At 51.6% G+C, this 15,191-nt stretch overlaps 5 protein-coding genes across 5 annotated transcripts; all 5 read left to right on the top strand.

Annotated features, from left to right (window-relative positions):
* Positions 1–278: 278 nt before the first annotated feature.
* On the top strand, positions 279–1,328 carry AtWU_10176 (electron transfer flavoprotein subunit beta/FixA family protein; the record flags this gene model as incomplete). The annotated part of the gene is made up of 3 exons (XM_035505281.1): positions 279–329; positions 518–1,178; positions 1,246–1,328. 3 exons carry the CDS (start codon positions 279–281, stop codon positions 1,326–1,328), a joined length of 795 nt encoding a protein of 264 aa, XP_035361174.1.
* A 4,695-nt stretch (positions 1,329–6,023) lies between these two features.
* On the top strand, positions 6,024–8,009 carry AtWU_10177 (lipid-binding SYLF domain-containing protein; the record flags this gene model as incomplete). Its single annotated transcript, XM_035505282.1, has 1 exon — positions 6,024–8,009. One exon carries the CDS (start codon positions 6,024–6,026, stop codon positions 8,007–8,009), a length of 1,986 nt encoding a protein of 661 aa, XP_035361175.1.
* Positions 8,010–8,826: 817 nt separating this feature from the next.
* cp1 (putative carboxypeptidase S1) lies at positions 8,827–10,860 on the top strand (the record flags this gene model as incomplete). Its single annotated transcript, XM_035505283.1, has 2 exons — positions 8,827–8,985; positions 9,061–10,860. The coding sequence occupies 2 exons, from the start codon at positions 8,827–8,829 to the stop codon at positions 10,858–10,860; spliced, it is 1,959 nt and encodes a 652-aa protein (XP_035361176.1).
* Positions 10,861–11,594: 734 nt separating this feature from the next.
* Positions 11,595–12,848, top strand: AtWU_10179 (putative DnaJ domain protein Psi; the record flags this gene model as incomplete). The annotated part of the gene is made up of 3 exons (XM_035505284.1): positions 11,595–11,742; positions 11,810–12,495; positions 12,552–12,848. The coding sequence occupies 3 exons, from the start codon at positions 11,595–11,597 to the stop codon at positions 12,846–12,848; spliced, it is 1,131 nt and encodes a 376-aa protein (XP_035361177.1).
* A 538-nt stretch (positions 12,849–13,386) lies between these two features.
* On the top strand, positions 13,387–15,166 carry AtWU_10180 (uncharacterized protein; the record flags this gene model as incomplete). The annotated part of the gene is made up of 4 exons (XM_035505285.1): positions 13,387–13,539; positions 13,639–13,854; positions 13,932–14,313; positions 14,379–15,166. 4 exons carry the CDS (start codon positions 13,387–13,389, stop codon positions 15,164–15,166), a joined length of 1,539 nt encoding a protein of 512 aa, XP_035361178.1.
* Between the last annotated feature and the right edge of the window lie 25 nt (positions 15,167–15,191).

The raw sequence follows: 15,191 nt of genomic DNA on the forward strand, positions 1-15,191 counted from the left end.
ACAAAGTCCCATAATAGAAAAGGCTAACCTCGGCTGGCGGCGGAAGAGTAACAAGCGTGGTTAGAATCTCGGCCCGCCTCGGGGGACTCTCCGCCCAGGTCACCTGTTTTCTGCCGCGGATGGAGCAGCAGCTGCTCCGACGGATCGGTGTCTCTCTACTCTTCCCTCAAAACGGCTTCTTGCTCGCTTTAAGAGTCGACGCCCCTCACGCTGCTGTCCCTCCCCCCCATTGCTCCTTTACTTCCTCCGAAGTCCCTTTACCACATATTATTGTCATAATGAGCGGCTTGCGAATTCTCGTCCCCGTTAAGCGGGTTATCGACTATGCGGTGAGTTTTGGTTTTTGTCGCCTCGTGCTTCTCCTGCTCCGTTCTCGGTGAAGAGTCACATCTCCGAGCGAAAGTTGCCCGCACGCGCAGTCTGCAATTGTGCTCCGTCGGCACCAACACCTACACTCACCATACTACCACGACACTACGGCACGATATATCATGCTAAACATCACTGATCATGATAGGTCAAACCCCGCGTCAACAAGGCCAACACCGGCGTCGAAACCGCCGGTGTCAAGCACTCCCTGAACCCGTTCGATGAACTCTCCGTCGAAGAAGCCATCCGCCTGCGCGAACGCGGCACCAAGAATCAGAGCCCCATGAAGGTCGAAAACATCCTCGCCCTCTCCGCTGGCGGAGCCAAGTGCGCCGATACCCTCCGCACCGCTATGGCCATGGGTGCCGACCGCGCATTCCACGTCGATGTCGGCGACAGCCCCGATGGTGGTCCCGAGCCCTTGACGATCGCCAAGATGCTGCAGGGTGTGGTCAAGTCTGAGAACATCAACCTGGTGCTGCTGGGTAAGCAGGCGATTGATGGCGACCAGGGCCAGACCGGTCAGATGCTGGCGGGTCTGTTGGGGTGGCCGCAGGCGACGCAGGCCAGCAAGGTCGATATCAAGGATGCGGATGGTACGGTGGAGGTGACGCACGAGGTAGATGGTGGTGTTGAGACGCTGCGGGCTAAGTTGCCTATGGTTATCACTACGGATTTGCGGTTGAATGAGCCCCGCTATGCTACGCTGCCGAACATTATGAAGGCTAAGAAGAAGCCTTTGGAGAAGAAGACGTTGGCGGACTTTGGTGTTGAGGATAAGAAGCGCTTGAAGACTCTGAAGGTTACTGGTGAGTTTAGTCCCTGCCCTGTCATGTGCACCCCCTCGCTGTTGCATGTACTGACTTACTGTTCTAGAACCCCCCGCTCGCCAGGGCGGTGGCAAGGTCGAGGATGTTGACGGCTTGATCGGCAAGCTGAAGGAGCTGGGTGCTCTGTAGAGGTGGAGTAGGACAGATGATTGGATACAACAATAGGTATACCTTTTAGTGTGTGTGTGTGTGTATGTTTACGACTAGACTCGTGTCCAGTGTCAGCTGAACCGGCTGGACCTTATTTCTCATTTCATTTATCTCCCGCAGATCATATCCCTGCCGTGTTGTCTAGCTCCTGTGGATATACTATTTACTTATGCTTAACTCTATCTGTGGCTAGCTATACCTGCTACAGTGGGTCGACCGCACGAATCACTCATCGGGGCAGGAGCAATTGCCTGATAGAGTAGGAGAGTAGTTCACACGAACTATCTAGCTGTCTACTCCGTAGCTAGCTGAACTCGGGAGTTCATCGGCACGTACTACGTAGTGACCCGACAAGCTAAATCTCAATATGACACATGTCTAATAACTAGTTAACTTATCCCCCTGTCACGCTGACATATACCCACTGCACATGCACTAATACCAGCTATCTACTAGTCGATTATAATCCGTCCGGGGATCCCGATCCGCTAGATAGATGGCAACCAGTAGTCAGTAGTCAGTTTAGTCCAGCGTGGGACCCAGGCACCGGGAACCAGCCGGTTCATTGAATCGGATCGAGATGAGGGTAGATGTATGTTTACTAGCATGGTCTGTACGGAGTAGTACTTAGTGGTGTGATGGTGATTGCATGCACTAGGATGGGTACTAGTTTGATATCAGGGTTGGGCTAGGCTAGATGGAGATGTTTTGTTGGATGTATATCATTTGTATAGATATACTATCTACTAGCTATCGTGGGTAGTAGATGGTAGTTAGTGGGTGGAAGGGGTGGGAATTGGGTGGAATGTAATTGGTAATAGGAATTAGTACTAGTGAGTGGGATTGGAGATATACAAATTCTCAGGTTGAATATATTCAGTAGTAGAAGTTACTATGATTATATAGACTCTACACTTTATACTAGATACTCGCCTACACATGACCTCTAGATATAGTAAATAGTAAAGTAGTAGAGTTAACCTTCAACCCCAACTGCATACATTCCACGAGCCAGACAAGCACACAGACACAGAGTGCCAGAGTGATGAACGACACTCCCGTTCGCATTCCAACTATGTACATTGTCCGATCGATCCATCTATCTCACCCGCTCTCTGTCCACTTTGTACCTACAGTAAGTTGGATACATCATATCAGGCACGGTTGATAGTGTGAGCAAACGAACACGAACACCAACTCGAACTCAAAAACTCAATTCATCCACGGAAGCACGTATGTATCCATCCATTTTTTTATCTAACTTTCTGATCCTTAGCTTAGCGGTCTACAGAGTAACTACAGTAGGTATTGGACATGACTCGCTGCCTTTCGGCTATTGATCCACTAGGGTGTTATGACAGGAGTCTGGCCATCTACTATCTATCATTGGAACGGGTTGTTGGGGATGGTGTATATAGTACGCTAGTTAGTTAGTTAGTCAGTTAGTTATTAATTAGTTAGTCTAATGAAGTGTTACGATCGTCGAATTGACTGGCTGACCGGATGATTAGTGAGGGTGAGGGTGAGGGTGATGTTTCGGCCGAAGTTGCCTCGTCTCGTCTAAGAATAGCCTGTCCTACAGAGTACAGTAGAGTAGACAGGGATCCATCTGTGGTTCAGCTGAGCTACTGGATAGACTGGAGTCATGTTTCGCATTGCCAGGGCCAGGGTCAGGGATTGTGGAATGTTCTGTTCTATTTACTATATTCTACTCTACTATACTATCTCTAGTCAAGTATATATAGAGGGGGAATACTATACACGCCTACCATCCTACCCATCAACATACAATAAGTTTAGTTACTAGTTAGTATGGAAGTAGGGATATACACATACCACTCCCTAATCACCCACTCCATCCTCAGTATCCCTCTCAACCGCAATAACCGCATCAATCCACTTCCCTACTATCCTCGTGGGCCCCTACCATCCCATCCCACCGATGGCATATGATATATCCGACAGTAAAGAAACACGGGAAGTGAAAATTTTTTTTTTCTCGTTCTAAATGCGCACATGGTGTTCAGGGGAAAAAATGAGATGAGAGAGGTTCGTTCGTGAGTTCGTGAGTTCTTGCTCCCGTTCCTTCGATGGCCCCCCCGGCCCCGGGATGATGAAACTCTGTTTGAAGGGGGTTGATGGGGTGGGTAAGTTGGGTTTGGGTTGGACTGGTCAGGTTGGACTAACTGGATGGAGTAGTAGATAGGATTTAAGTAGGTAGGTAGGTAGGTAGTAGGTCTGTGGTACCTTTTGTAACAAGGTACCTTTTTTTTGTTTTTTCTTTGTTTTGCTTTTCTTAACTGCGCTTCGCCCTTGGAACGGTGCGATTGAGGTGAGCCACTTGCGTCAATTGAGTATACTCATGCCCTGCTGTAGGTACCGGAGGGTAGGTAGGAAGGTAAGTAGGATGTGGTATAGTATCCCAAGCAACGCATCTTCCCTGTCGTTGGCGAGAAGTGGAACTAACCCGAGTAGTAGACTAGACTAGACTAGACTAGACTATTGGATCTCGATTGGGGGTGGAGAAAAAAGGGAGGAAATTGGACCTGTCAGGGACAGGATATTATTTATTTTTCTACTTTCGGAGGACGTAGTTACCCAGCTACAGTATCCGTATTTACTTCCATATTAACCTGGTGACTTGTTTACTTACTACCTACTTAGTTACTGTACTTAATTCTGCAGCTAGGGTTGGAGGGGATAGTGGAGAAAAGACAACATGAAACTAATGCAGAGAATTTTCTTTGCCTGGGCGACGAGAAGGAAATGAAGCGAGGGGATGGACCAAATCAATGCGAAGGGATACAATTTACCCATCCATGGATGGGGGCCAGACAGACAGAGCTAGCTAGCTACTGTAGATACTAGTTTAGGGTGTGGACTGGACTGGCTGGCTGGTATTGGGGCTGAAGGAAGAGAAGGTCAAAAAATAAAGCAGCACCACTGCACGTAAGCAAAACAAAATCACGGTAGAAGAAGCGATTGGACCTGTCATATTCTTCGGGTGGGAAGTTGATACATCCCTTGTGAGAGTACGCAGGGATGAAGAGGGGAAGATTCATGCGGATCTAGTGGAAGTTAATCGGAAAATGAATTTTATTTTATTTTGATTTCTGATTTTTAATTTAAATTTTTTTGAACAAGAAATTGTGAGGGTGGGTTTACTTTGGCAGCAAGAAGAAAGAACTAAACTAGACTAGACATAGATTAGCTGGGGATCTGGTTCAGGGACTCTTGGCCCCATCGCCATCGCCATCGGGTACGTAGACGATGACGCTGTCATTTGGGGGTTGGAGGGTTGAGGATTCTGTCCAGGATTCTTTCATTTCTTCCACGGGAGAGAAGCATTGCGAGAACAGCATTTGAAAGACAATGAATGATTATCAATTAGGATAGAAGAATGTAGAGCAAAGTATCTATTTCTACATCCGAACAGCCGACGGGCAAATTATAAATGTAGAAAAAGTTAGGGTAGAAATCTAATCCGATCGGCTTATCGGGCGCGGCGAAGCGATGACGCTGATGCTGCCATGATGCCATGCATCCGGAACCAGACTGAAGGAATGGATGAAATGACTGCCTAATTAATATCGTCTTTCTTGTACTCCTCCACTTCCTCGTCATCATCTTGCTGACTGACTTGACTTTCTTGTACACCTTTATTCATCCGGCCGTTCCATCTCCGGCCAGCCACTTTGCCCTCCCCTCCCTCCCACTTACTTCCAGTCCAACCATGCCCTTCCGACCCAGCCGTGTGAGTATTTGTGCCTGGTTCGCATCCACGGCTCTGCACTCTTCTTCCATTTAGTCTTGTCTTCCCCTCTTACCTCTGCGAAAAAAAGAGGATCCATCTTTTCCCTTTCTGCTTCCTGCTTCATGCTTGCTTGCTTGCTTTTTCCTCCTCCTCAACTGCATTAGCTCTCGGTCATACATCCAGCCTACATCTCTAGCACATCTGACCGACGGGTCCTACGGGTCGATCACCCCCTCCACTCTGGGGTTTACCTCTCATCTCCTACATAAACTGAACTGTCCCTGCTCCTACTTGTGGTGGACACGGAAATTAGCTGTTGTTTCATCTGGTCCCTTTTCCCACCTTACTCTCGGATATATTGTCACTTTTTGATTTTCTTTTCTTTTCTTTTCGTGGCCCTGGCGAGGCTCAGGCGGAGGTAAGCCGACCCCCGAATCCCATTTGCCCGTCCCATGGTTCCCCTCCTTCCTTTCCTCGTATGTCACCGGTTCTCCAGCTGCTCGCCACCCACTCAAGGCGAGGTCTGGAACGCACGGCTAGCACGGCGAAAAGCTCGAGGTCTTCTTGCCTTTTAATAATATGGCCCTCTCCTACGTCTCCTGCCTCAATACATGCACTTTTCTTTCATTGCAGATCACTGACGTTCCGGATACTATATAGTTGGCTTACATTCTTACCACTCTCCGGACCCGCATTCCTCGGTTGTCACCCCAACTTCTGTTGCGCCCGTTTGCTGCCTCTTATACATTCCCGGCCGCATTGGGACTTTATGTGAATTACTGTGGCCGTCTTCGTCTACTGCTGCCATTGCACCCGCAATTATAGACTGCCTCTTTACCCACTGCGCGGTCCTCAGGACTCCATCCTGTGTCACTCTGCTTGGTAGGCTTGGAGACCCCGCGGGATTCTGAGTCGCCACCATGCCTTCCACTCTGTGGGAGAAGACGAAAGGCACATCTAAGAAAGGATTTGATAAGGCATGGCATACCCTCGACAAGCTGGGCGATCCCGTCAATCGACTATCCTACAAGGTCGGCGCAGAGGCCTTTTGGCCCATGACCCTTGATAAAGAAAGCGACAAAGCCGCGCGAATCCTCCGAAGTTTTTGCAAAGATGGTTTCTATTCCAACGAAGATGCCGAACGTCAAAGCACCGACAGCTCGGTCAGCAAAGAATCCGGCAAGATCGATCGCCCCAAGGGCAAGCAGCGGGTCTTGAAGAAGATCCCCGCTAGGGTCATACAGCGCGCCAAGGGTCTCGCTATCTTCACTACTATGCGCACAGGCCTCTGGGTCAGTGGCTCGGGTGGTAGTGGTGTGCTCCTGGCGCGGACCCCAGATACCAATGAATGGAGTCCGCCTTCCGGTATCATGCTTCATACGGCTGGTATCGGTTTCCTGGCGGGCGTGGATATCTATGACTGCGTGGTAGTCATCAATACCTATGAGGCCTTGGAGGCTTTCAAGAAAGTGCGATGCACTTTGGGTGGAGAAGTCAGCGCTGCAGCCGGTCCGGTTGGGATGGGCGGCGTGCTTGATTCGGAAGTGCACAAGCGGCAGGCCCCGATTTGGACCTACATGAAGAGCCGTGGTTTGTATGCTGGCGTTGCCGTGGATGGTACCATCATTATCGAGCGTACCGATGAGAACGAGCGCTTCTATGGCGAGCGCATATCGGTTACTGACATTCTTGCGGGCAAGGCCAAACGGCCTCCTGCATCGATTCAAACGCTGCTGAACACCGTCAAAGCTGCCGAGGGCAACCCGGCTGTGGATGAGAACTTGCTGCCACCCGGAGAAACCCCTGGGGATGTTGAGATTGTGCCTGGACCGGGCTCGTTTGGCATTCCCGACCCCGAGGACCCCGATCCATTCGGTGTCAAGGCACTGGAGGCGGAGGGTCTTTTTATTCGCGAAGCTGGGACGAAATCCAGGCCGTCGCAGGAAGCGTTCGAGTTTAAACCCGGCCCGAACAGCCCGATATTTGCGACTTTCCGACGAAGCATCGACAGCTCACCACGCAATAGCTGGAGAGCAAGTGTACAGAGCTACGCCAGTATGGACCGAGGAACGCAAACTGATGATGGTCCTACGACTGCTCCGACTTCTATCAGCCGTGCCTCCTCCCGGAGCTACCGTGACGTGTCCGACCGCGCTGAGACCAGTCCTTGGGACAACGAGGAGGGACGCTGGGAGACTGTCATCCCGGAACACGACGAGTATCACGGCCAGGATGATGTCGAAGACGTGGATCTGGATGACGATGTGGAAATTCACGAAGTCAGCAGCGCCACTGTATCGAAGCGCGAGAGTGCTGCCCATTCGCCTGTCCCGGTCGAAGATTCCATCGCTCCTGTGGAGTTTAAGCGTCACTCGCCCACATTCACACGGGCACGCCTTGTGACGATCTCCAAGCGGATGCCCCCGGCCCTCCCACCCCGAAACCCCCAGCGGACGCCCGCTCCTGTTTCGACTTCGACTCCTAGCTCGCCTACGGTAAACCCCTACGCACACAGCCGCCGGCGTTCCGTGGCGTCTAGCCCGGGACACGCCACGTACGGCTTCACAGAGATGCCTCTGTACCACAAGAGCGACTCGGAGAGTGACCTGTCCTCTACCGGTGCTCCCGAGTCATCCAACAAGCCGTCACCAGACCGTGAAGAGTTCCACTCGGTATCCAGTCTGCACGATTCGGACGTGGCGTCCGAGACCGAGGCTAATGAGGCCAAGGAGACTGAGACCGAGAAAACTCACGAGGCATCATCCGATGCGAGCACTCCTACATACGTTCACGAGTCTGATCTCTCCCCATGGGGGAAGTCTGACACGGACCTGGCACCCACCAAGACCATCACTTCTGATGACCATGTCAAAGTGGAGTCTACGGTGCAGCCCCAGACTGCGTGAGTGCTAGAGCACATATCGCCATTCCTTGTATATATTCCTTCTGGCATATTGTTATTGGGATTCATCCCGTTGCATATTGCATGTTGATGTTGATTCCCACTGTGTTTCGGCTGTTTGTATCGCGTTACCAGCTCTTGTTGTTATGTTTTATGTCATACTGTAATGGTAGTCTTAGCGTGCGTGGTGTTTGGTTTCAAATTGGGCATGGATACCTGGGCGTCTCGGGATGGATACTGGGACGTGGTAAGATGCTTGGAAGCGATTTGAGTTTGACAATATATCCCTATGTTCTCTTCTCCAGACTTTTCTATTGTAATGAAATAGCATTGTGTAGACTGCATTGCCTTGATCGGAACTGCAAAACCTGATCTGTATATGACCGATCACCATCGAGCCACCTACATCATGGCGCGCTCTGAACCAATACAGTAATGTCGATCAATCCCGCTTGACCAAGGCTGATTTCCTGCTGAAGCATATCATAAAGTGAAACATACTTTGTAGATATCCTCGGCAGTCGCCTGCCATTTACCCCATACATACATACCTACGGGAGAGTGGAGTGGAGCGAGTGCACGGCCATTCCATCAACTTAGTGAGACACTGACAACCGGCGATCCGCCGGCTTATCGGCGATGGCGTTATCAGACCCCTAGCAGTAGTACTACAGTAGTTAGTTAGTATTTATACTACTTCCTTCGCTCAAATTCCTATGACACTTTTATTTTTTTTCCTCTCTTTTGTTTTTTTCCTGTGCAATTGATAAACTCTTCATGAGAGTTCTGCACAGATTGAGATAGATACCTAGACAATCACCATGATGCTATCCCTCTCATCATCCGTCTCATCATCCCTCGGCATCATCTCCACTATCACCACCCTAGTCGCAGGACAATCATATTTCCCTCCCACACCCGAAGATCTCACCATAATCGAGTCAGAGATCTTCCCGGGGGCAAAAATCTCCTATAAACAGGTTGAGCTACTTACACCCTACCCCAACTCCAATCCCATCCTACCATCCTACTAATAATACTTACTACTGTACCAGCCCCTCGGCATCTGCACCAACACCAATACCACCAGCTACTCCGGCTACATCCACCTACCCCCGCACACCCTAACCAACCTCTCCATCCCAGGAATCAGCATCACCCAACCATACCCTATCAATACCTTCTTCTGGTACTTTCCCGCCCGCCATCACCACCATAATGGCACCTCATCATCGCCACTCACCATCTGGATGAACGGCGGGCCCGGCGGATCCTCCATGATCGGACTTTTCCAAGAGAATGGACCGTGCGTGGTGAACCCGGACTCGAATTCCACGAGCGACAATCCCTGGTCGTGGAATGAGTATGTGGATATGTTGTATGTGGAGCAGCCCGTCCAGACGGGGTTTAGTTATGATGTTTTGAGGAATGGGACGGTGGATTTGGTGAGTGGGGAGATTGATGTGGATGTTGATGTGGGGGAAGGTGATTGGGATGGGGTAAGGCAGAATGAGACGTTTCTGGTAGGGACACTGCCGAGTCAGGATGTGGGAGGGACGGTTAATGGGACGGTGAATGGGGGGAGAGCGTTGTGGGTTGCGTTGCAGGTTTGGTTGGGGGAGTTTGTTGAGTATGCTGGTGGGGATGGGGATGACAGGGTGAGTATATGGACGGAGTCGTATGGAGGACGGTATGGACCTGCGTATACGGCGCTGTTTCAGGAGATGAATGAGCGGATTGAGAGTGGGGAGGTAAGCATCGGCAAGAAAATCCATTTGGATACGTTGGGGATTATCAATGGGTGTGTGGATTTACTCGTCCAGGTCCCTTCGTTCCCGGAGATGGCGTATAATAATACGTATGGGATTGAGGGGATTAATCGCACGCTTTACGATAGGGCTATGGATAACTGGAGCAAGCCGGGTGGATGCAGGGATATGATTATTGAGTGTCGCGATGCGGGCGAGCTTGGGGATCCTCTCATGTATGGGGACAATGAGACGGTGAATGGTATCTGCGCGGAGGCGTCGGAGTATTGCTCACGGGAGATCAAGAGTCTGTATACGAATACCTCTGGACGGGGTTACTACGATATAGCGCATTTCACGCCGGATGCGGCTCTCGTGCCCTACTTCGTCGGGTTCTTGAACCGTCCGTGGGTGCAAAAGGCGCTCGGGGTCCCGGTGAACTATACCATGTCGTCAGAGGCAGTGGGAGACAGCTTCGACTCGACGGGCGATTACCCTCGCAATGATCCCCGCGGGATGATCGGGAATATTGGGTACTTGCTTGACTCTGGTGTCAAGGTGGCTATGGTGTATGGGGACCGGGACTATGCCTGTCCGTGGCGCGGCGGGGAAGATGTCAGTCTGCTGGTGGAGTATGCTGAAGCAGAGAAGTTCCGGACTGCTGGGTATGCAGAGGTGCAGACGAAATCATCCTATGTTGGGGGATTGGTCAGGCAGTATGGGAACTTCTCGTTCACGCGTGTCTTCCAGGCGGGCCATGAGGTGCCGTTCTATCAGCCCGAGACGGCGTATGAGATCTTCAATCGGGCTCAGTTTAACTGGGATATTGCGACGGGAGAGGTCTCCTTGGTGGAGAACCAGGACTACGGGACGGAGGGACCGTCATCGACGTGGCATGTTAAGAATGAGGTGCCGGAGAGCCCTGAACCGACGTGCTATTTGTTGGCCATGGATTCGACTTGTACGGATGAGCAGAAGGAACGGGTGCTGAGTGGGGAGGCGGTGGTGAGGGATTGGGTTGTTGTTGATGATGTTGATGATGTTGAGACTGAGGGGGCGTTCAGTGGAGATGGTGATCAGTTAGCACAGGTCCCGTTGGGACACTGATGTTAAGTGTAATGTTGATAGTGTGGTGGTTGGTTGTGATATAGATAGTATACACTGCATAAAGACATAGCTGACTAATCTTTATATGTATATATGATGCTAGCTCGATCTGGCAAGTGGCCGGCTGACTGCCCAAAATGGAAGACTGAAGCATCTCAGCTCAATTCCATCAGTCCATCTGAATATCTCCATCTGGCTGTCAAACTCCTATATCCATCGGCTGGACCCTTCTAGTCTTACCTCCACTGCTATCACCGGAACAATCTGTATGGCATCACGGGTTGACCCCTCCCTCGCGGCCATCGAACCTTCTCGAACCTTCTATTGGTCGACCGCTGCGGTCAACGTCACACGTCACCGCAGGCTCACCTGAAAGCCGCCGGCGCTGCACTATACATCAGCCCTCGTCCTCACACCTGGCTTCTCCGCTAATCCTTCAGATACATCATTCACTGTGCCTTATGTCTTGAAACCACACCTATATAACCTACATTAACACCCGTCGATATACTTTGATCGGATCGCGGACCGCTGAATCTTCTACGTCATTCGAGACTCTGCTCCCCTCCCCTCGATTCCCCCATCTCACCCCGTGGTGTGACCCCCTCGTGGTGTGCTTATATGGTGTCTGGACTCGCCAATTAGAGCCGTGCATCACATTTCTACCACGTCTGTCGATTTCGTGATTCCCGTTCCTTTGACCTATCTTCTGGCCCTCGCCAATCGACTCCACAATGGTTGCAGAAACGAAACTCTACGATGCCCTCTCGATCAGGCCCGATGCCTCGCAGGACGAGATTAAGAAAGCTTACCGTAAGGCGGCATTGAAGTACCACCCCGACAAGAACAAGGATAACCCGACCGCTTCGGAAAAGTTCAAAGGTATGTTCTGACTCTATTTACCCCGCCCCAGCCTCCCGTTTTAGGCCAATGGTGCTAATTTCAACAGAGGTGTCCCAGGCATACGAGGTTCTTTCCGACCCTGAAAAACGAAAAGTCTATGACCAATTCGGCCTTGAATATCTCCTTCGTGGCGGACCCCCGCCGTCCAGCGGCGGCGGTGGTGCAGACGGCCCCAACCCCTTCGAAGGTGGCATGCCCGGCGGCTTCTCGTTCGGCGGCATGCCTGGCGGCGGCGGTGGCGGTACCCGGACATTCCACTTCTCGACTGGTCCCGGCGGCGGCGGCAGCGGGTTCCGGTTCAGCAATGCAGACGATATCTTCCGGAACTTTGCCAAAGGCAGCATGGGCGGTATGGGTGGTGGTATGGGCGGCGGTATGGATGATGACGATATCTTCTCGATGCTGGGAGGTGGGCTCGGCGGCGGTCGGAACTTCCGGAATAGTCGCGGGCCTAGCGGATTCAAGCAATCATCGCAGCGCGCGCCTACGCCCGAGCCTACAGTCATGGAGAAGGAGCTGCCGCTGACGCTGGAGGAGCTGATGCGCGGTACGACCAAGAAGGTGTCTGTCAAGAGTAAGACCTTTGATGCGAGCGGCAAGCGCACCGTGCAGGATGTGACGCTGGAAGCGAATATCAAGCCGGGTCTGCGGACCGGCTCGAAGATCAAGTACCGGGGAGTAGGCGATCAAGAGGAGGGTGGTCGGCAGGACGTACATCTGATTGTGACTGAGGTAGGCATCCCCACCTTAAACTCATTTATACCTTAGTCAATACTAACGATCAGCAGAAAGAACACCCCAACTTCAAACGCCAAGGCGACAACCTCGTCACAACAGTCGAGCTCAGTCTGAAAGAAGCGCTGACCGGCTGGGAGCGCATCGTGCGCACAATTGACGGCAAGTCCATCCGAGTTTCCAAGCCCGGCCCGACACAGCCTGGACACGAAGAAAGATTCCCAGGACTGGGCATGACGATCTCGAAGAAGCCCAGCGAGCGCGGCGATCTGGTGGTTCGGGTGAATGTGCGGTTCCCTGCTAGCCTGAGCGCGTCGCAGAAGGACATTCTCAAGGACGTTCTCCCGTGATTCTTCTTTGCCTCTTTGATACTCCTATTGTCTCTGTTTATTTCTATTCCCATTTCGCTGGTCTGTTAGCATTATGGCGTTGGGCGTGCGGCTGGTTCCGTGATGTGATGAGTGATGATGATGAAGCAGTAGTAGCTTGGAATAAAAGCTTATATACCTGTATGAGTGTGATAAATTGTTAATGTATGCTAGTATTCAGATACTACATAAACGGAAATTCAGATAATCAATTACTTTAGTAGAACAAGAACCGGCATATCTTATCACACTGATCACATGCCCTCCCTATCCAAAACAGGAATGACTACCTAGCTAGCCTTATCGATAAGATAGCGGTCAACAACAACAACATCACACCTCTCCCCAGCTCCATCCAGCTCCAGCTCGCTCCATCTCCATCTCCGCAAACCAACCAGATCACTCACTCAATACCATACCAATAATCCATCCCACTCAATTAACTACTCCCCTTCCATCTCATCTCATAATCAATTACCCACCACCAAATCCCCCAAGTAAAGAAGAAAAGAACCCCAAAATGAAAACAAGAATAACCTACCTCCAACCCCCCTCCTCGCCATTCACCTCCACCCAAGCAAGCCTCACCCCGACGTCCCTAAGAATCAGTGATTTGGATGCCGCGAAGGAGGTTCGTGTTACGGTTGATGTTGCAGAGATATCTGATGATGAGGTGGGTATATTGTCTTTCTTTATTACAACCCATTCATATTCATCTACTACTATCTTGATCAAGATAGATAGCTAATACATGTGGATTTAATCAATCTAGGTCCGAGATATTCTGAGCAGCTTGCATGAAGTACATATTCGCTGGGCGAGGGAGGATCCGTATGTGATTGTGGCGCCGTTCGGGAGTAGGGTTTCTGCTGGGGTGGGGGTGGGAGTTAGTCCTCTTCAACACTCTGGAGAGGAGGGTGGGGAAGGGGTATGTCGTCTTCTAAGGAGGATGTTTGGGACGAAGGGGATTGAGTGTGTTAATTATGAGGTATGTGTTTCTTTTTCATTTTCAGTTATACTGGTGGGGTGTGTACATGTGTGTGATGCTGATTCTGGTACATGTAGGACTCCTTCACCACTCCTTCTGTTCTCTCTACGCGATTCGCTTCCACGTCTACGTATCAATTCCACTCCGCTCTGCCGGAACATAATCTTGGGGAGTATATTGTGGAGAATATCTGTCGCGGGGAGGGTTCTGCGTGCGCTGCGGATTGGGGCTCCGCTGATAGTATTGATGTGGACTATGATGCGGTGTCGCGGTCGCTGGTGGTCTCTGGGTACTGGGGCCAGCCTGGTACTTCGGGGGAATGGACGGAGGAGATTCGTGCGCCCGGGGAGAGTCGTGATCGGGTTGAAGTTGGGTTGTTGGGGACGGAGAAGGCGGTCGAGGCGGAGGAGATTAAGGTTGGTGGGTTGTTGGGTGTTGTCGGGGTGGACAAGGAGTTGAGTATGCATCCATCCCCTTCCTCTTGTTTTTGTGTGTTGTTGAGGGAATGATAGCTGACGGTTTAGAACCCACGTTATTCTCCTTCCCTTCCAGACACCATGTCCTCCCTCGCGAGGCGACTTTCGATGTCTCCTTCCCTCGTCCGACGGGCACGCATCCGACTATGACCATTTCTCTGTCCCCCGCTGCGCTGGAGTATCCCGCTGCACCGGAGGACACAACCTGTGCGCTGCATGCGTATCTGACGCTGCCGTCGTATATCTTCGGCGACAAGTACCAGCTGAGCACGGATGATCCGCTGTTCTTGGACTCGCATCATCTGGTAGCGTTGCGGGCAGTAAGCGGAGCAACGGACCTGGAGGCCCCGGATTGGTTTGTCCCGCACTGGGGTTCGAATTGGCTGCTTGAGCTGGCTACGCCGCCTGAAGGCCAGGTGCCGGAGGAGTGGAACGTCACGGTGCCGCTGCATCTGCGGTACCTGCGGCCGTCGGAGACTGGGTACCGCTCCGCGGGGGTGCCGTGGCCGGTAGTCTTCTGGGCTTGCACAGCGGAAGAGGGCACGAAGATGGGCACGAACCCGTTCGATCGGGTGAACCTAGGTTGGGATGGTATGTTCGGCCCCCGGACGATGTTCTATCAGGTGCATCCTAGTGGAGAGAAAGCCCGGCATGTTGAAGAGTTGGACGTGCCGGTGCTCCGGTTAGAAGAGGGCGGATTCTTCAGCAGCAAGACGGTAGAGCTGGGCACGATGGCAGCGATTGTTCTAGGCTTGCTGTGGGTATTGTGGAAGCTGGGTAGTGTGGCGCGATCTTCCGGACAGAAGAAGAGCGACAAGGAGAAGAAGTCGCAGTAATCATCCCTCCCACACATTCCAACCT

This window comes from Aspergillus tubingensis (genome assembly GCF_013340325.1).
Source record: "Aspergillus tubingensis WU-2223L DNA, scaffold_12, whole genome shotgun sequence".
Lineage (NCBI taxonomy): Eukaryota > Fungi > Ascomycota > Eurotiomycetes > Eurotiales > Aspergillaceae > Aspergillus > Aspergillus tubingensis.